The 21,062-nt window shown below is 58.3% G+C and overlaps 1 protein-coding gene across 2 annotated transcripts in view; it reads left to right on the top strand.

The window, feature by feature from the left end:
* FBXO34 (F-box protein 34) overlaps positions 1–19,128 on the top strand; it is a 56,122-nt gene extending 36,994 nt beyond the window's left edge. For both annotated transcript variants that reach the window (XM_044435987.1, XM_044435986.1), the window contains exons 3-4: positions 14,823–15,031; positions 16,413–19,128. In XM_044435987.1, the coding sequence (XP_044291922.1) occupies positions 14,955–15,031; positions 16,413–18,519 (2,184 nt within the window). In that variant the 5' untranslated portion in view covers positions 14,823–14,954 and the 3' untranslated portion in view covers positions 18,520–19,128. The remainder of the gene's footprint in view (positions 1–14,822; positions 15,032–16,412) is intronic.
* Positions 19,129–21,062: the final 1,934 nt, after the last annotated feature.

The raw sequence follows: 21,062 nt of genomic DNA, 5'->3' as shown, positions 1-21,062 counted from the left end.
CTTTGAGGTTCTTACAGAGGGATACCACGTCCCCCCTCAGTCTTCTCTTCTCAAGGCTGAACGTGCCCAGTTCCCTGCTTGTGCGTCGTCTTGTCAGTAATGAAGTCTTACGAGAGGCATTTCGGCCTTTCTGAATGGCAGAAACCTGCACAAAACCCGGGAGCCACCAAAAGGTCAGGGGTTGGGGGAAAGGGGCTGGTTGCCTGCCTGAACACCCATAGAGGTCTGGGTTCTGCCCCATGGAGGTTTGGATTTCGCAGGGCTGGATTTGGCCCCCTGGCCTGAAGCTCTGCACCCTTGGTCTCTTGTTCTGGCTGGCAGCAGTTTTTGACGGGCTCCAGGCGATGTCCTCCCTAGGAGATGCCACGTTCTTCCCTCTGCAGTGCACACGTTTTGCCCCTCACATTTTGCCAGTTAGAGCTCCTATCTGCGCGATTGCACCCGTTCCCTTGGCACTGGCACCTCGCACGTGCTGCTTTCCTGTTGGAACACAACTTGCCAAAGACTGTCCCCCAACAAGAACATCAGACCAAGGTCTGCTCAGACCGGGGTCCCTCAGAGCCAGCATTCTGGGCACCCAGTGGCCGGCCAGCTGCCCCCAGGACCCCCGAGCAGGACAGGAATGCAGGGGCTCCCTCCCACCCACGTCCCTCAGCATTCTGCCTCTGATCCGGGAGTTACTGCCTAGCCGTCAGGAGTGGCGCCCACTGATGGTCTCTTCCTCCATGAATGTGTCCAGCCCTTGTTCAAAGCCATCCGCATCAGAGACCGTCACCACTTCCACTGGCAGCGCGTGCCAGAGTTCATCGGTGCCAGCCACCCGTTGATCTCTCACCGTTCTGTTTCATGGGAGGACCCCGTTGGGTTCCAGCATTACAGGAAGGGGGGGAGGTCTCCCTCTCCTCTTTCCCCAGTCCGCGCTTTATTTTGGGTGCCTGCACCTCTTTTCCCATTACCTGCCTTTTTCGGAGCTCAACAACCCCCTCGTCGTAACCGTGCCGCATAGCAGAGGAGCCCCGACCCCTGGGGCGACTGGGTTGCCCTCTGAGGGGCTTTCGGGGCCGCACCGCTCTGGACCGCTTCCCCACGGAGGCCGGCAGTGCCCCCGGGTCCTGGTGCAGCAGGGGCAGCAGCTCCCTGGCACGGGTTCCGAGCAGCCCCCGTCATCCCCATGGCAACGGGCTGATGTCACAGCCGGAGGATGTCCTTCCATCACCTGCTGCTGCAGGAGTCCCGCACCTGCAGCTCAGGCGAAAGAGCGGGAGGCAACTCCGGCGGAAGGGCCATGCCGGGCAGGGCCGTCTCCGGCACCAGGTGCGATGCCTGCTTGCTGCCGGAGGGACAGCTGGGTGGGGCGGGCCGCGGACATGTTGCCAGATCTCGGCCGTCCTGTGGCACGGGGGCAGGGAGAAGCAGCTTTCCTTGGGCCTTCCCCACCTGGCGCCCTTCAGCATGCTGGCTGGGGATCATGGAAGCTGTAGCCCAAGGCACGTGGAGGGCTCTCGTTTGGGGACCGCTGTTCTGCTGTGCTGCCCGTTTTCGTCTGAGAGCTTTTCCGTGTCATCGCTGTGGCGCTTTTACTTCCATGCGACTCGCCCCCTTTGTTCTCTGACCCACACTCTACCCCACCCCCCTTTCCTTTCATTCATTAGGAAAGGGAACTCTCTCCTGCCCTCCGCGTCGTCGTCGTGGTCACATTTTCCTATACCCTGTTAGCAGAGTCCAGGATCCTGGAATGGGTCCCCACCCTTTTCGTTGGGCTGCAGCCTTTCAAAGCTCCCATGAAAGCCGGGCTGATTATCTGAGGTCTCTCTGTGTATGTGCTTTGGCACCTGCAATCGTGCTGCCCATTGTTGGCTTGCAGGAGTGGCTACAGATGAAAACGGAGCAGTCCCAGGGCAGTAAAGATAATGCTGTGCTCTTTCCCTGTCTCTCCTGCCCCTCTTTTTTCCATGACACACCGTTTCCCACAAGCGGTTCCTTTTCTGAGCTCTGGTAGACCGTTGCCTTTTTTTTGGGGCGGGGGCGTTGGTGGTCTCGACACCACTAAGAGGATTGCCAGTCCTTGCCCACGCACCCCCCCCCACTGCCATTCTTTTCCCATTTTGCCAGCTTTCTCTCGTGCACCTCCTTGCAAGCCTTGTCCTTGGCCTTTGAGGCATGCTCTGGAAGTGTTTGTGTCAGTAGCTTGTCATTTCAGCCTTGCCTACTCTTCTGCCTTCCTGCTAGAAATAAACCAAACCCAGAGCTAAAATAGCTTGTACATAGCGCCTGCTTAGAGTTGCCAAGTTTGGAGCAGACGGTGGGTGCTTCTGCCCTTTTGAGAGAGAGTTTCGTGCTAACCTCCACGCTGCCAGCAGCGTCCTCCCAATTAACTTCGGACGGTGCTGATTTCTGGCTGTACAACACTTGCTGAAGAGCTAAGCTTATCTTGCAGAAAGCGTTGCTCCCATCTGGGTGGCTTTTTCTACTTTCCAGAATCACTGCTTAGGAAAATGACGGAGGACCACGGTATTCTCTTGAGTGAGCGGTTCTAGTGCTCGAGGCTTTTGGTAGGACAGCTCTCCGTGAATGAATAGGGGAATTGCTATCTAGGCAGGTCTTGGAACTAATAAATTGTCCTTCCCCAACTTGAGGCTCTCCAGATGTGTTGGACTAAAGCTCTGTGGGCCGTGCTGGCTGGGGATTATGGGAGCTTTAGTCCGAGGGCCCCCGGCTGGGGAGAGCCGTTCTGGCTGCTTGGCTGTATTGAGCAATAGTGCCGGACCGTAATTTGCTCTGGCCATTTCAGAGCTGCCCAAGTGTCTTGTGCTTGGAAGCCACCCTCCTTGCTGCGGTGGAATCGCCGGTGGTCCAGCGCTTGCTGTATTCCTCTGTGGACTTTTCCAGACTCTGTGGGCGTGAGGCGCTTACAGCGTATTTCCAGATTCCTGTCCGTGTGAGCTGGGAGGGTCTGTTTTGAGTAGCAGTGATAAAAACAGCACTCCCCAGCTGGAAGTTAATCAACTCTGCAGTATCAGTGCTGTAAAACAATGCGGGGATGGAAAAAACACGTGTCTTGGACTTTCTTCTCCCCGCCTTTTGGAGGAAAGAAATGGAGTGGCTTCCCCAAAGCCTTGCAGAAACTTAGTAGAGGAAACGAAAGCATTTGGAGACTTGGTGCTGTGCGAGCCGGTGGGGGCTCTTCTTATATCTCCATCTAAGGGGCTAGTAGTGTGAATTTTGTAGCCCTCCCAGCTGGAGAACCTGGCAGGGGCACATGTGCTGCCCCGGCTTGCCAGGGTCCAGTGTGAGAGGAAGCGGCAAGAAACGGGTGGAAGGCCAGGAAGCCGTTCAGTCTGCAGGCGGCAGCTGTGCCTGCTGCAGGGGTGCCAAGATGGGGTCCCTGGAACCCCTGTGCCCTTCAAGCGTAAGGGTGCTGGCTTGAACCACTTCCTGGCACGATTCGACCGCTCAGAATCAATGCATAATTTGCAATTACCCTCAGTGGGGAGAATCCCCAAGCCTTGCTATACCGGAATTGTTTGTGTTCAACTACCCAGGACTTGCAGACTTGTTTCCCCATTTCTTATTAAGGGGGACAGAAGAAAATGAAAAATAAAACCCCAAGCGAAGGCTTGAATGCAGCAGGAGCTGCTGTGCAGTTTGCTTTTTAGCCCTAGCCTGTGCTCTTTCTGGGCCTGTGAAAGTTGTGCTTTTGTGCCGTTGCCTCCTGGCCCTTCTCACCGTTGATCCTGTTTGTCTTGAATCTCAGGCAACTGATGACTTTTTGAACAGCCCTTCAGGTTAGGCTTCTTTGATCCCCAGAACAGATAAGACTTTAATTGAGTTTCCTGGTTGGGCAGATTTGATTTACCGATCGCACCACCTCCTCTCCCTCCCCGAAGCCTAATTACGTGCATAAAAATTGACTGCGCCGTTCCTTTCAGTCACAAAGTGGGCCATTCCTGTTGCGATGGGGCAGAGGCCTGAGGGGAGCTCTGCAGATGAACCGCCTTGACACGGAAAGCTCCTCTGTGCATGAAATACCTTCAGAAGAAGGCCCAGCTGCCGGGGTGGTGCAGCCACGTGGAGCGGAGGAAGCGTGGCTGCAGGCGGCTGCGTCGAACCGTCCACGCAAGGCAGTGCCAGTGCGTGGGCCTGGACCGCTTCTCTCCCTGGAAGAGGAGCACCATCTGGGTAGCAGACGCAGCCCTGAGTCACGATTCTCTATAAATATGTCTGCTGAGTCACAGAAGGTACATCTTGACTTCGGCTCACCTTATCTCACCCCTCCAGTCCCGTGACTTCTCCCAGTATCCTTTTCTGCCCCCCTTTTCCCTTGCTTTCCAGTGCCCGGTGCTTGTACTCATATGTGTGTGCCGTGGGGAGGCAAAGGCAGGACCCCAGGGGTGAGCTGTGGAGGCATGGCAGCCCTGCTGGGAAGAGACTCCCCCCCCCCTCTAATTTCAAGCTTTTTCTCTGAAGCCACGCATCGTAGGGGTTGGCGTTCTTCAATAAAAAGACCCGGCGTGATTCTTGACATTCTGTGCCACAAGGTAGGGATGGTTTTCGCAAAGTTCTGGTTTGTGCACAAGTAGATCGAAAGGTCGCCGGTTTGAGTCTGCATAACGGGGTGAGTTCCCGTTGCTCCGTCCCAGCTCCTGCCAACCTTGCAGTTCAAAAGCATGCACATGCAAGTAGATAAAAAGGTGCCACTTCGGTGGGAAGGTGACAGCGCTCGGTGCACCTCGGTGTTTAGTCCTGCTGGCCACATGCCCACGGAGACTGTCTGTGGACAAACGCTGGCTCCCCTGGCCAGGAAACGGAGATGAGCACCGCCCCCTAGAGTCAGGCATGACTGGGCTTTATGTCAAGGGGAAACCTTTACCTTTACCTTTCAAGATAGCTGTATCGGGTGGCTGATCCATCAACCTGTCCGGAAAGATGCCGTGAAAGATTCTTACGGAAATGGGTGCTCTGTCGTGCTTCCAGAGCACCTGGGAGGTGGCGTGGGAGTGATGAAGAGAAAGCTGGCTCGAAGCAGTCGGGAATGTTCCTTGCCTGCATTGGAGGCTACGGCACATCTGTTCTGCGTGAGTCAGTGCTGCAGCAAGCGGAACATGTGGCCAGGCTGAGATGGATTGATCAGGGGATAAGTCGGCGGTATTCGCATTAGCAGGTGGCTCTTCTCCGTCTGTATTAACTGCACCATTCACTCGAAGAAAATGCAGCTCAGCTCAGCTCAGCTCAGCTCAGCTCAGCTCAGCTCAGCTCGACTGATTATAGTGGCAGCCGCTGTTTCGCACAGCTCCAGGGAGCTGCCGGGAGGAGAGGAAAAATGCAAGGCTGGGCTAGGTGTGTGCAAGATCCAGGTATCCCTCTGCTGCTTGTATTCCAAGAGGTCCAGAGGACTAGCTCCTTGGTGATCTGCAGAAAACAAACTGAAGCTTGCTGCTGCGTTTCTAAACGGTCTTGACTGGGGAGTGTGGTGGTCAGTGCTTGTGCTGCCGTGCTTTCAGTTACTGTATTCCGTCATGGTGATTGTAAACATTCTGATGAGCTGCCTTGATGGCACTTTATTTAAAAAAAAAAGCAGGGCACAATGGCAGGCAATAAAGAAACATCCCCCCCCCCCCCGGTGTTTGTTGCACGGAGGCATTTTGCCTTCGGCTCCTCTGTGTGTTTTCTCACCTTGCTGCTCACTGTACACAGAAAAGCTCCCCCCCCCCAACAGCCAAACGCCATCCTTTCCTTGTAGTCCCTTCTCTGCAAGGCTTTTCTTGCCCCACCCTCCCTCCCCTCCATACCCTGAGCCTCAGGGGCGTGGGGAGGGGCAGGGAAGAAAGAGGGTAAAGGGACGTGGGCATGTTTGCCCTTTGTCCTAACAGGACTGGTGATAGCGCGAGTCTTTTTTTCCGTCTGAGACCTCGCCGGTCAAAACAGGCCGTGCCGGCTGCAGGGACGGAGCATCTGCCTTCGCGCTGATGGGGTGCTTTCCAGAGCTCGGTGCTGCGCTTTTCTCCTCGGAAGAGAGACCCTCCCTGGAAATGCTCCACTTCCTGTGGACCTGCATTTGCAGATCTCAGGCAGGCGGCAGAGCGCTGGAGACCCTCCCAGCTTCTCCCTCGTCCTTGGCGATCTGCTCGTGTCGCTGCGGTCAGAGGCGTCCGGGACCTCTGCCGGGGAGAGGGGTCCGTTGGCGTGGTGAGGCGCAGTCGCTTGAGAATGGCCCAGACCAGCTCGGGGGTCTCGGCGGACACAGCCGGGGCGCACAACCCTCCCTCCCTCCCTCCTTCCTCCTCTCCCTGCCTCCACTGCCGTTTGCCTGCCCGCTCATTCTGCCTGCCCTCATTGATCCCAAACCCAGCGGCCTGGCTCTCACGGAGGCGGTCGGCTTCTCGGCTGAACGTTTCAGGCTGTAGGCAAGGCTCACTTGACTGAAAGCTTTGCTGTGCCTGCAAATTCCCTGCAGGTCACAAGCGAGCACGCGAGAAGCACAGCCACGGTGGGGCTCCCGGTATGAATTCTGTGGGGTACGGGGGACCGTACCCCTGTGGAAGGCTCTCTCCAGGAATGTACACCTAGCTCTCCCACTCCTTGTGTCATTTTCAAGCACAACCCAAAATCTGATATTGGGGTCAGAATAGCACATGCTCCTGCAGTCGTTCTGTGTAAAACGAGCATGTGTGGGGGAAACTAACATCCCAGTGCGGACGCTGAAAATTTGGGAGGGGAGAGGGGTGGTTCGCGGAAGGTCTTTGATGTAGCCCAGGCTGCAAGGCAGTTTTGCCGTTGCGATCCCCTTCTTTTTATACCTTCGCAACACCAGAGCAGCACTAGCAACACCCTGGACTTCTTTTCTTCTCCTTTTGTTAGGCGAGGGATTTGTGCCGGTGATATTCATATAGGCTGCTTGCTTAATTTCTTAGGGCGAAAGCCATCCGGTGCCCGAGAGCCGTGCAGCTGCCCAGAGCCAGGGGTGTTTCCAGGGAACGGTCGCGCACAGTGTCCTTCAGATGCTTCCCCGGGCACTAGGTGATTGTGTCTGCTCGGGCTCTCCCCTCCCCACGGCCGCACACCCAGTACTAGTGCGAAGGGATGACATAGGGCTGTGTAACTGCCCCTTCTAAGGAGCAGGATCCCAGGCTGGAGGGCACGCGGGGTGTGCCGGCTGCCTCTGTGGCAGTGCCAGATGTGCCGCTGTGGACGGCAGGGCGAATTGCAGGGCCTCGCTCCGGCCTGCCTGCCTGCAGCCAGGTGTCCCCAGGCTGGACAGACCTGTGAGGCGCTCACGCAGCTCCATGTGGCCGAAGAGTGACCCGGCCCAAGCCAGGCAGTTCTGAATGCCCCTCCTTGTGAAAAGCTCCCCTTTGAAAAGTGGCGCATGAGGAGAACAGGCGTGAGAATCCCTTTTCCGGACAAGGATCGATCCTAAATGCACTTCCTGGAGAGTGAGTCCCGCTGGGTGCAGTGTGACTTGCCCGTGCACTCTGCCTTCTTCGGGGCCATGACTCCGGCCCAGTCCTGTCGGCATCGGGTGGGCAGGGTGGTGCCAGCGGGCCCCTGGATGCCCCCAACGCCTTTCTTGGCCCCCTCAAAGGCCCCTCCCTCTCCCCATTTTCTACAGGTAGCACTTTTCCTTACAGGCAGCTGGGATTGCTGCGAACTGGACCTCTCGGGCCCGGGAGGGGTCCACTTTGTGGGCGCAAAGGAAAGCTCAGCGGGTCGAGAGCCAGTGGCCGCTTCTGCCTTGCAGTCCATCCTCTGGCCACGCCGCTTGTCCTCCCGTGGCCGCCAGCTTGTGCGGGTGCCCAGAGCAGTTCTGCACACTGCCCGGTGTGCCCCGCTCCGCCTTGGCCAGCAGCAGCTCTCCAAGCTTCCCGGCGGGGGCCTTTCCGCGCCGGGAGATGCCGAGGCCGAGCCAGAGACCTTCCTTGTGCGGCGGGTGTGCCCCGTCACGTCCTTCTGGCCCTTCAGAATATTTGCGCCCAGGGTTGCACCGATGGCTGTTTGCAGGATGTGATGTGAGCAGCCGTGTGTTCTGAAGCCGTGTGGTGGGAATTGTCCCAGCGAGTCCCAATTTCCTTCACGTCTCCTGGCCTCCTTCAGCGGTTAATTCCATGCCGACCGGGCGAGAGTGGGGCTCTGCCGTGACTCACCCCTCTTCCTCTTGTTTTCCCCAGCCCTGTAATAACCTTGGCAGGGTGTTGCTTGGGTCACCTTTCGTTTCCTCCTGTGCAGCGCAACTTGTCTGGCAGGCCGGTCCCTGTGCCTGCAGGAGGAAACCAGACAGGCCGTTTCTGCTGCGGCCTCCGCTTAGAGGCCCGTGAGCTGGGCGAGCGTCAGCACTGCAGCCCACGGGGAGTCGAAACGCAGACTCGGTCGGGAGCGTGCCATTAGTTTTCGGGAAGACGGGGCTCTCAGAACACCTGCGCTGCCCTTTCGGTGTCTGCGTATGTATTCCTTCCTCTTCCTCTTGCGTAATCCTGATCGCCCTCTTCTGAGCTTCCCTGGGTGTCTTTAACGGCAAGTAGGATCTTGACTGCTTACCCAGCCATGCATTGACTAGCACCTGTTTCATGAGAATAACAAGAGGAACTTGTGGGGCTGTTTGGCTCCTTTGCCCAGCCATCGGCAGCGTTGCCCAAGAGGCGCTGCCGCTCGTGCATTTGTGGAGCTCAGGCACGGGCTTCTGCTGCGGAAGTGCCAAGCCCAGCGCAGAAGGGGGGCGCTGCCTCAGGAACCCAACAGCTCTCGGCCACTTTGGCTTCAGCAGAAAGGAGGGGTGCCTGCTTGGCTCGTGGAGGGTCCCAGGTGTGATCTCCGGGTAGGGCGGAAAAGCTCCTGCTGGAAACCCCCGAGAGATGCTGCCGCTGCTAGAGAGTGACAGCAGGACGGGGCGAGAGCCGTGCTCGGGAGTGCTCACGATTCTGCTTCTTGCGGGTGCCTGAGGCCGCGGCTGCGGCTCCTCGGGCTGGTCACCCAGCGCCTGCTGTTTCCTGAGGCTGCTCTGTGCAGGGCGTGCTTTAATGGTGTTTCTAGCACCACAGGGAGCCCCTGTCTAAGCAGGGAGAGAGGACTTCAGCCCCTCCCTTGAGGGGACCCCCTCCTTGCTGTACACAGTCACGCCTGTGCTTGCTCGCCAGCCCTACCAGGGCTCAGCCCTAGAACCATTTTTCAGTGGTGCCACTGTCAGCCCTGAAACATAAGCCCTGCGTGGGTTGGGACCGCACTACCTGGTGGAGCGCCTCTCCCGGCCTTCTTCCACCCAGGCACCACGGTCAAGCTCTGGGGCCTGCCTCTGTCTGTGCCTCTGAGGGAGCCCTGTTGGTGGTGGCAAGGAGAAGGGCCTTCTCAGTGGTGGCCCCCAGTTGTGGAATGAGCTCCCCACTGAGGCCTGCCTGGCGCTGATCTCACGGTCTTTCCAGCACCAGGCCAAGTCTGTTCTCTCCTGCAGGGCTGCTAGCTGTTAAATGGGTCTGGATATTTTCTTTCTTCTTCCCCCCTTCTCTATTTCTTAATCTGTTTAATATGTGGTTCTAATTTTTGTATTGTACACTTTCAGTGGTGTTTTAAGGTGTTTTTAATACAGTTTATCTTTTGTTGGGTTTTTTGTGAACTGGCCAGAGCAGTTGGGCTGCATAGAAAATAAATAAGAGATGAAAGCAAAGATTTGGATGCATCAGCTAGGTAAAGTTGTCTAGGGTGGGCCCAGATTCCTCAGAAAACCAGCTACCTACTAGCCAAAAAAGAGAGAGCAGGGCAGAGAAGAAGGCCAGGCGAGCACTGCAGCCTCACCAGTCCCCAAGATGGTCTAAGACCAGCATTTTTCCTGCTTGTCTCTGACAAATGGGGTTTTTTTTTGCCTTTCTGGGGTGAACTGAAGGCCTGTCTGTGGTTTGTGCAGCCACACTGGTGTGGTTGTGACGTATGTACAGAGGCCCAGCAAGCACCAAATTCAGGTGCTGTGAAGTTTGAAAATAGCGTCAGACTGTATTCGTGTACGTTACCCAGTTGTGCGGAAATTGCCTCCACGTTTGATTGAGGGAGGGGATAATCGGTCAGTTAATGTGTGTTTATCTCCACCCATGGAGTAGCAACTCCTCATCTCCTTTATGCAGGGAAAGGCCAGGGGGATGCGTGTAATTAAAAATAGTATGAACTCGTCCTTTTCACTGCCATTATCTCTCTTTAGTGTTTTCCCAGAAAGAAGCTCTTTATGGCATCTGCGTGCGTGCGTACGCATGTGAAACGCGGGCAGCTGCTCCGCCTGGGTCTCCACATGAAAACTAGGATCGAATGCTCTGGCCACGTGCGACCGCTGTTCGGAAAAGTCACCCCTGTTTATTTTTCCCGGTTATTCATGAGCCACACTGCAGGGGCCAAGAGCCCTGAACAGTTTTTTCCTCCTCGGAAGAGTCCTGCTTGTCTGTTCCTCGGCTGTTGAAAAATGCATGGCAGCTTTTGCATGGCAGCATTTGCAGAGGTGTGGCGGTGATGCACGAAAACGACCACAGTGCTATAAAACACGGGGAGTTTGCACAGGAACGGATCCCATTGCTTCGCGCTCCCTCAGCCGCTCTCGGTGGGCTGCCCGCCGACAGTCCCACGCTGAAGTTCGTTCCCTCGCACACCCGCTGGCTGGTGCAAGCCGGACTGGACCGGGGTTTGGAATGGGGGTGGCGCAGCTTTGCGGGCCCTTCATTTCCACGGTCCGACAGTCCCACGCTGAAGTTCGTTCCCTCGCACACCCGCTGGCTGGTGCAAGCCGGACTGGACCGGGGTTTGGAATGGGGGTGGTGCGGCTTTGCCTGCCCTTCCTGGCACGGCCCACTGCCTAATCTGATCAGTTCCGAGACATCCCCGGGGTTGCGACGTGAGCCCCGCAGAGGGGGAAAGGAAGGTGCGTGGGCTGCTCTCCTGGCTCCTCCACAAGGCAGGGCTCTGCTATCGATCCGCGTGTGACGTCAAACGAGGGCTTTTGGCCGGTGTGTGCTGGCAGGTGGCAGGAAGAGGCGCTCGGCCTGTGGAATGTCCAGTGCAGGCGGTTGCCCAGGGACGTCCCGGATGCCAGCTTCCTTCCAGGTGGCGTTGGTGTTGCTGCCGAGGGGACAGGCCAGCCTCCTGGCACTCCCCCTTCGGTCCAGGTTCTCTCCCGAAACGCCCGTGTGGTGCGACCTCTCTCTCTTCCCTCTGATCCCCCCTCAAGGCCCGCCTTCCCCTTAAGCCTTTGGCCTCGTCCTCATGCTCATGTGAAGCCCGAGGACGCAGGGCTGGCATCTGTCTAAAAAACTCTGCATGCATGTGCTGCCTTATGACAAAAAACCCAAAAAGGTGGCGCACAGTTTACAAAAGGAAATAATAGATACGAGAATATTACAACTAGCAAAGACATTAAAGGGAGATCCGAGTCCCTTGGGGAAGCGCACTGCCTTTCATGCCTGCCTTCCGGGGTTGGACGGGCAAGGGGAGGCAGGCCGGCCGGAAGAGAGGAATCGGGAGCCGGGATGCGGGGTGGGCTCGCACGGAAACCCTCTGCCTGCCTTCAGGCGTGTGAGCCAGCCTTTCCCAGCTGCCTCTGTTCTGCAACTCCCATCACCCAGCTATCGGGCATGATGGGCATTGTACCTGGCACTTGCTAACATGAGCCGTGGCCAAGGCGGGCTTTGAGGAGGGGCTGGAGGGGAAGGGGGAGCAGTGGCACTGGGGGGCAAGTGCGTTGCGTGCGGGCGGGCTTGTCTGAGGGAAGCGGGGCATCTCTGGCCACCCGGGGGCAGTCGAGTTGAGAGAGAGGAGCTGAGGGCTGAGCAAACGGGTGGCGGGCCCCGGAAGGAGATCCAGGAATTTGTGCGGGACGCAGAGAGGGTCGGAAGCCGGCGAGGGGGGTTGCCAGGGGACTGCTCCCACAGAGCGTTGTACTCCGGGGGGCAGAGAACACTCTGGTCTGCTCGCAGACGGAGGCTCCCCGCCCCGTGCCAGAAGACGGCATGCCAAAAGCCAGCCTTTCAGGCTCCCCGGTTGTGGGCCAGTGGGCAGGAGGGGCACTCAGGGCTCCCGATGGTGTTGCACAAGAGAACAAGGGGCATCTTGTGCCTCCCATCAACGTGTGGAAATGCCAGTGTGAATTTGGGGATGGTGCCGGTCAGCGTCCTAGTCTTGGGGCAGTGCGGCCGCTCAGCAGGAGGGCTGGGGAGGTTCTCTCCTGGGCTGCTCAGGGAGGGCTGGGAAAGACCCGTGTCCGAGACCCTGGACAGCCCCTCCCGGCAGAGTCAGTGCCAAGCTAGCCAGACCCATTTCTCTCCTGCTCGGCTTCTTTGGGTGCTGTCGGGAGCTCCCTTCCAGGATTCCTGCCCCAGGGCTGGGCTCCACTTCCGGAGGGGCACCAGGGCAGGGACGCGGTATAAAGGAAGTTTCCCAGGTCAGAACAGCTCGGCGGAGGGACAGGTCCCCCGGGATCGATTGCCCGTGACAGCCGTCCTCTTGGCCCTCGGTGTAAGAAGAAGCACAGAGACGGCTCGGAGCTGCCCACACATCGTGGAAGAGCTGGATCAGCGCCGATGGAGAGCGGCGGGGCCTGTGAGGCCCCCGTCTGTGCTTCCCCACCGAGCTGTCTTCCGCGAGGGCTCGAGGCCCTGTTGGTGCCCAGGGCCTCTGTCTCTCCTCAGGCGCCCGCTCTCCGCTGTCACACCGTGTCCGACTCGAGCCAGCCTGTGAAGGAAAGCGCCACGCACGGCCCTGCTCGGCTCTTGCAGGTTCCAGGCCGCGGCTCCCTGTGTGGCGTCCACCCACCTCGGATTTGCGATTTCTTTCCTGAAAAATGGCGAGCAGGGAGGGTCTGGGCAGCCGGCAGCGCGGGATGGTCGTGTGAGAGTGGGAGGGGGCTGTGAAGCCCACTGGGGACTGCCCCCCCCCCCGGCCCTCCTTGGCTCCACGGCTGAGGTGCAGCCAGCATGCTTTGGACCTTCTTCCTGTAACCGTGAGGCATGGACGTGCCTTTAAAATGGCAGAGGCGGGAAGGTGGCGATCTGCAGAATATTGGGCCAGATCCAGAAGGAAGTCTGAGCAGGGCCAACATCCTGTGGTGTGTGAAGCTATCCTGGGCCCCCGAGTGAGAGCAGAAAGCTCGGAAGAACCCACAAGCGGCCAGCCCGCTGGTGTCCTTGACCCGACCACGAGTTGCCCAGATAATCAGCCGCCCCTTGTCCAAAAGGCCTCAGTGCTAGGAGCCCACCCCCACCCCCAAGTCAGGGTCTTGCGCTGTGCCCTGTGAGCTGCCCGTAGGGTGCGCGCTTTGCGCTTTCAGGCCCCGTGAGTCCCACCTCTGCAGGTTGGGGTGGGCCCATGTGGGCGAGAAGCTCGAAGAGCTGAATGGAAAATCTCCCGGCCCCGAAGCGGGCTCGGTGGTCCCCTTGGACTGTGGGCCACGGCCAGCAGCAGCGCCTCTGTTCCCCGGGACCCCGACGTGTTGCTCAGACTTGGAAAGCCAGCCCTGTGTTCCAGCTGCGCGGCCGGTTTTGCTGCTCCAGAGAGTCGTGGAAGGGGACAAGCCAAAAAAGACCATTATAGTATAGGAGCAATTCCTCATTTTTTAAAGATGGCGAACTGCCAGACCCTCGGGTGCAGGTGCTAGCTGTGCCTGGAGCCGCGGGGCACGAGACATCCGGGCCCTCCCGTCAGAGGGCTGCCCTGTCACCCAGCTTTCATCAGATGCAGGCTCAGCCGTTTTTCATAGCGGCAGACTAATAAAGGAGAAGGGCTGTAGCTCAGCAGTGGAGCACCTGTGTTATAGGTAGGAGGCGGCCCTTGGCTGGATCCCGGGCCGGAAAGGACCCTTGCCTGGGACCCCGAGGTGCCTCTGCACCCATCATTGCAGGCCCTCCATTCAGCCTTCTCGGCCTTGGTGCCCTCCGGACGGTTTAGAGGCCGCCTCCTAGGATTCCTGGCCACTGGCCACGCTGACTCGGGCTGTGGGAGGAGCCGGTCCTGAGCATCCGGGGATCAGCAGGCTGGGGAAGAGAGCATTGCTCTGGTCTGAGGCCACGCCTGATCCCCGAATTTCCCCGAGTCCTGGCTGCCTTGCTTGCTGCTGGAATGTGCATAGCTAGCGCCAGCCAGGGCTCCCCGCTCCTTTCAAAGAGCAGGCCGTTCTTTGGCAAAAAGCGCTTTATTTCCAGCATACAGCCAGCTGGAAAGTAGTAGTCAACAGAGGAGGAGCTTCTGCACATACGCAGAGTGGTTTGTGGACCCCAGCCGAGAAACTCTTTCTGAGAAGCCTGCTTTTCAATAACCCATGGAGAAGGTCGAACCTCCTAGGCCTACGCAGGCCCTCTGACCGGGGAGCCCTTCTAGCCCGGCTTCATGCCGTGAGATCTGGGACCCCTCTTGCTCCCTGCATGTCCCTCCCGGCACTTCCAAACCCTGTCAGTCCCTAGGGTCTGCCTGAACACCCGGAGTCGTGGTCATAGAAACAGAGAAACGGAGCGAGTCAGAAGGGGTCTCCCGGGCCATCTAGTCTGACCCCTGGCTCCAGCCGGCTCCGCTCACAACATGCCCACCATGTGCATGTCCAGCCTGTCCTTGAACACCCGCACCGATGGGGCCTCAACGACCCCCCGTGGAAGCCCATTCCACACCCCTGGGGTCCTAACTGTCAGGAAGTGCTTCCTGGCACCCTTCCGATAAGCTCCCTGCCCTGTAACCCCATCTCCGCAGGCCTCCTTCCCAGCCTCACCCGAGGAGCTGGTGCCCCCCGCCTCCCGGGGCCTGGAAGCGCGCCAGGGACCACTGGCCCTCGTGTCCTGAGCCTCATGGCGGGCCCTCCCCTCCCCTCCTCTCCCCAGCGCTGTTCAGGTGCCAGAGGCCCCGTGGGCCACCGTGTGGGACAACACGAGCCGCTGCAGGAGCCCCGGCCGCGGACAGAGATGGACTGGCTGTGACGACCTGCCGCCAGAGGAGGTGCGGGGAGAGTGACGATGAAGAACTCCTGCCGAGCTGGTCTCCACAGGGAACTGCTGACTTCCGCATCCGCCACCTTCCATCCGGCCAAACGGTACAGTCCTCCCCCAGCCCGTCAGCAGAAAAGTTAGATGCTTGCCTGTTTTGGGAGTCCCTTTGGAGTGAAATGCACATTTTAAAGAAAGAACGAGGCCGGGGGTGGGGATTGGGTTTCCAGGAGAGGTGTAACGCTGCTTCATGTCCCGGGAAATGCATTTCTATCCTGCCTTTGCCTCGCAGAAGCCCCAGGTGGCTAACGGGATTCTCTTGCTCTCCAGTCGATCCTCACAACTACCCTGTGAGTTCAGCTGAGAGGCAGTGACTGATACGAAGCCGTTCAGCAAACTTCAGGGCCAAGTGGGGGCTTGAACCTCAGCTTGAACTGTAACCACTACGCCACACTGCTCGGTCAGGAACCATCTGTGAAGTCTTCCTAGCTGATAGCTAATATACGGAAAGGAGGAGTCACAGGGATCCAGTGGGGCTGGTGTACCCTTAGGTTCCCAAAAATCTTCAGCAGGTGTCCTGGGATCAACCCAGTCAAGTCCTTGGCATGGGGAAAGAGCTGGGCATGTGCGGCCTCAGGAAGAGAAGCTGAGGGGGAGGTGGTGGCCTGAAAGGCTTGCCAAGAGGAGGGCCAGCACCCCGCTCCGTCTTCCCAGGGTGCAGGACACAGAATCACGGGCTGAAGTTAAGAGACACCAGCTTTAGAGTAGACACTGGAAAGGGTTCCCTCGCCGTCAGTGCAGTGGGACCGGTGACCTGGGAAGCCGTGGGCTCTCCCTCGCTTGGAGACCCTCCAAAGGCCTCCGGGCAGCCGTCTGAGTGGGACGGGGCGACTCAGGTCCTGCCACCGCAGCGGCTTGGGCCCAAAGGCCTTCTGGCCCCTTCCAGCCCGACTGTTCTGGGGCTCTATGCAAGCTGAGTGTGGTTGCCAGTGACAGATAATGCTCGGTAGTAAAGTCTGAGGCAACCTGGGAAAAAGTCAGAAACGATCGCGGTGGTCACAGGACCTGAAAACCTGAAAAGGTCTGCCAGGAGTGTCCGTGCGGTTCTGAGAGGGGCGTGTGAGGCTGAGTACCGGCTGCCGTGGATGCATACCGGCTGCGGCCGTTCTGGGGAGCCCTCCCGCGAGAGGCAGATCCTGGGGGCTGTCCGAGAAGCCCTGCCTCCCTCCCTGCCTCCCTCCCTCCCTCCCTCCAGGGCCTCCGAACCTTGGGAATGGGGCCCGAGCGTGTGGTCTGGCTCTCGGGGGACCGGGATCTGTGAGGGCCGAAGGGCCATCCCTCCGCCTGGCCGCCCACACGTCCTGGCAGACCCGTGCACAGAAGCTGCCCGGGGCTCCCGCCTCTCCATCTTGGAGAGCTGCGTTCCCTTCCCGGCTGCTCTGCCTGCAGATGAACCGGTCTTAAGACGTCCCCCTTTCTCTTCCCCAGGATATCCGGCCTGCACCTGAAGCCCTATCTCAAATTGCAGAAGAAGGAGAGGTCCCTCGAGGCCAGCGCAGACGCCCCGCGGAGCCCCCCCATGAGCCCGCAGCGGCTGGCCAATGAGGGGAAGCCGAGCAGCACCAAGCCCGGCCTCGCGCCGGCCCCGCCGGCCCTCTGGAGGCCCCGGGGAGGCCTCCCGCCCGACATGGTCTGCAAGAGGGGCAGTGGCGGCGGAGGTGGGGGCGGGCCCGGCCCCCAGGAGCGGGGGGCCGCCCTGCCCGCCACGATCCACCAGGGGGACGAGGGGGAGGGACCGCTGGAGATCTGGGCCCTCGTGAAGCCGGGCAACACGCGGGAGAAGGTGGCCTTCTTCGCGGGGCAGGAGCAGGGTGGCGACCCCCGGGCCTCCTCCGTGAAGAGCAAGAGCAGCTGGGACATCGACGGGCGGGCGACCAAGCGCCGGAAGCGCTCGCTGGGCCTCCAGAAGGCCGCGGTGCGCCTGGAGCGGATGCGGGCGGTCGGCGGGAGGTGCTTCCAGCCGGAGCCCTTCGCCTGCAGCGTTGAGCACTGCTCCGTGCACCACGCGGACGACGGCGCGGAAGGCGCGTTCCCGGGCCGGCCGCTCTCCGTCGTGGAGATGGTGGCGTTCCTGGAGCAGCGGGCCAGCGTCCTGCTGGCCGGCTGCGCCAAAAGCTGCCCCGGCGCCTCTGCCCTGACCAGGCTTCCCGGGCCGCCCAAGGGGGCCCCTCCCGCCCCCGGGCCCTTTCCCGCCCCGGAGGCCCATCCCGAGAAGGCCCCTGGCGGGGGCGGCGGCAGCGGCGGCGAGGGGGAGCCGCCGGGCGAGCCGCTGCGCGTGCTGGACATGGTGGCCAAGCTGGAGTCGGAGTGCCTGCGGCAGCGGAGCGAGCGCGAGGCGGGCAGCCTGTCCCGGAGCAACAGCTTCCGGCGGAACGTGGGGCGGGTGCTCCTGGCCAGCGGGGCGCCCCCCGAGAACGAGGCTGGGAGGGGGCTGGCGGACGCTCTCCCGCCGGAACAGCGGGCCGGCGGGGAGGAAGGGTGGCGGCCCAAGCAGGGCTGTTCGGCGGAGGACCCCCCCGCGGGCCCGTTGCCGCCGTGCCCAGAGGCCCCCGGAGGGACCGGCGACCATCGGCCGGACCGGGGGGATTCCGCCGCTTCGGCCCCGTGCCGCGATTCCACCAGGGCCGCCCGGCCGCGCCCCGCTGCATGGCCAGATGTCGCTCGGGGGTCCCCACGTTCCTCACGGAGACGCGACGCGACTGGGGACGGCTCCCCCGAAGAGCCTTCCGTTCTCCTGAGCTGGAGTCCCGGCGACCGAGTGAGGGAGTCCCTGAGCATGAACCTCGCTGCCCCCAAGGCTGAGACGGACGGCAGATCGACCCACCCGTCCGGTTCGGGCTTCGGCGAGGACTCTCTTCCGGGGCGGCTGTTCCTGCTTCTCTCCGAGTGCGAAATCCCCCCGCGGGGCCTCTCGTCAGGGGAGACTCCGCCCGAGGAGGGTCGAGGGAAGGCAGTGCCTCCCGCGGGCGACCCCTGCCCCAGGAGCCGCCCTCCCGGGGAGCCCCCCGAGTCTCCCTCGGAGGGCGGGCTGCAGCCCCCCGACGCGTCCCGCCTCAAAAGGCAGCGCTCGCACGACTTCCTGGAGACCCGCTTCAAGATCCAGCAGCTCCTGGAGCCCCAGCAGTACCTGGTCTTCCTGCCCCACCACCTCATCGTCAAGATCTTCGGCCTGCTGCCCACCCGCAGCCTGGTGGCGCTCAAGTGCTCCTGCGGCTACTTCAAGTTCATCATCGAGTACTACAACGTCCGGCCGGCCGACTCCCGCTGGGTGCGCGACCCGCGCTACCGGGAGGACCCCTGCAAGCAGTGCAAGAAGACGTACACCCGGGGGGACGTCTCCCTGTGCCGCTGGCACCCCAAGCCCTACTGCCAGGCGCTGCCCTACGGGCCGGGCTACTGGATGTGCTGCCACCGGTCGCAGAAGAGCGTTCCCGGGTGCAGGCTCGGCCTGCACGACAACCGCTGGGTGCCCGCCTGCCACAGCTTCAACCGCGCGCTGCACAAGAAGTCCCGGGACCCCGACGAGGACTGTTAGCCTCTCGCACCGGCCTCGGAGCCGCCCGCCCGGAGTGGAAGAATTCCACGCCTTGTGATGTTTACATTGTATATAATTTGTGGGTGGTTTTTCTTTCCCCCTTCCACAGGGCTATGGAACTGCACATGTTGGAATCACACAAGCCTTGACGTGTTCGAGGAAAGAGCGCGTCGCCTCCCTCCCTCCCTCCCGTGTTCCTGGCACTCGAGAATCGCCCTGGTCGTGTGGTTTCTGCAGCTGGTGGACCCAACGTGACTCGCTCCAACGCAGCTGCCAGGGTGTTGCGGCTACAGTCCCGTGTTTTAAAGTGTCTCGTCTCCAATCTGTATATCCTGTATAAAATATACATATATATATAAATATATAAATATATATTGAAAATGTTTCCGAAGAGAAACTCTAAACAGGTGAAAGATCAATTTTCCAGTAGATGGCTTAGCTGGACAACCTTAAAACTAGGCTAGAACAATTATTTGTTATTTCTTAGGGTGGCAACAAGCAAAAGAGGAATACTATCATATAGCAAAGAGTATTAAGAAAAGCTCTGGTTTCCCATGCCCACTTTATCTGGTTTTTGTTTTTTTACTTAAATAAAAGGTGCATTCTAAACTTGCCTCTTGTTAATCTTTCCCCCTACCTCCTTTCAAATATATTGCAAACATTCAGATTCTACAAAAGTATTCAATATTTAAAGAGGGGTACTTATGGGATGTTGCAAAATTTAGGCTTAAATTGAAGAAAGCAGGGAAAAGCACTAGGCCACTCAGGTATGACCTAAAACCATATCCCTGATGAATAGACAGTAGAGGTGACAAATAGATTTAAGGAATTAGATCTGATAGACAGAGTGCCTGAAGAACTATGGACGGAGGTTCGCAACATTGTACAAGGGGTAGCAACTAAAACCATCCCAAAGAAAAAGAAATGCAAGAAAGCAAAATGGCTGTCTGAGGAAGCTTTACAAATACCTGAAAAAAGAAGGGAAGCAAAAGGCAAGGGAGAAAGAGAAAGATACACCCAACTGAATGCAGAATTCCAGAGAATAGCTAGAAGAGCTAAGAATGCCTTCTTCAATGAACGGTGCAAAGAAATAGAGGAAAACAATGGAATAGGGAGGGCCAGAGAGCTCTTGAGAAAATTGGAGATATGAAGGGAACGTTTCATGCAAAGAAGGGCATGATAAAGGACCAAAATGGCAGGGACCTAACAGAGGCAGAAGAGATTAAGAAGAGGTGGCAAGATTACACAGAAGAACTATACAAGAAAGAGCTTAACGTCCCTGATAACCACGATGGGGTGGTCACTGACATTGAGTCATCCTGGAATGTGAAGTCAAATGGGCCTTAGGAAGTCTGAGCAACAACAAAGCTAGTGGAGGTGACAGTATTCCAGCTGAGCTATTCAAAATCCTAAAAGACGATGCAGTTAAAGTGCTGCACTCAATATGCCAGCAAATTTGGAAAACTCAGCAGTGGCCACAGAATTGGAAAAGGTCAGTTTACATTCCGATCCCAAAGAAGGGCAATGCCAAGGAGTGTTCAAACTACCACACCATTGCACTCATTTCACATGCTAGCAAAGTGATGCTCAAAATCCTACAAGCTAGGCTCCTGCAGTATGTGAACTGAGAACTACCAGAAGTACAGGTAGGGTTTCAAAGAGGCAGAGGAACTAGAGATCAAATTGCCAACATGTGCTGTATCATGGAGAAAGCTAGAAGTTCCAGAAAAACATCTGCTTCACTGACTACGCTAAAGCCTTTGAATGTGTGGATCACAAATTGTGGCAAGTTCTTAAAGAGATGGGAGTACCAGACCATCTCATTTGTCTCTTGAAAAGCCTATATGCGTGTCAAGAAACAACAGAACCGGGCACGGAACCACTGATTGGTTCAAAATTGAGAAAGGAGTTTGGCAAGGCTGTATACTGTTGCCCTGCCTATTTAACTTATATGCAGAGCACATCATGAGAAAGGTGGGGCTCGATGAATCACCAGTTGGAATTCAGATTGCTGGGAGAAATATCAACAACCTCAGATATGCAGATGATACCACTCTCATGGCAGAAAGTGAAGAGGAACTAAAGAGCCTCTTGATGCGGGTGAAGGAGGAGAGCTCAAAAGTTGGCTTGAAACTCAACATTAAGAAAACTAAGATCATGGCATCCGGTCCTCTCACTTCCTGGCAAATAGATGGGGAAGAAATGGAGGTAGTGACAGATTTTATTTTCCTGGGCTCCAAGATCACTGCAGATGGGGATGCAGCTAAGAAATTAAAAGACGCTTGCTCCTGGGGAGGAAAGTTATGGCCAATCTAGACAGCATACTAAAAAGCAGAGACATCACCCTGCCAACAAAAGTGCGTATAGTCAAGGCGATGGTTTTCCCAGTTGCAATGTATGGCTGTGAAAGCTGGACCATAAGGAAGGCTGAGCACCGAAGAATTGAGGCCTTTGAATTGTGGTGCTGGAGGAGACTCCTGCGAGTCCCCTGGACCTCAAGGCAACCAAACCAGTCAGTCCTAGAGGAGATCAACCCTGGCTGC

Source organism: Varanus komodoensis, unplaced genomic scaffold (genome assembly GCF_004798865.1).
Source record: "Varanus komodoensis strain SLA01 unplaced genomic scaffold, ASM479886v1 scaffold3, whole genome shotgun sequence".
NCBI classification, from domain to species: Eukaryota; Metazoa; Chordata; class Lepidosauria; order Squamata; family Varanidae; genus Varanus; species Varanus komodoensis.
This window is presented reverse-complemented; position numbering and strand designations above follow the sequence as displayed.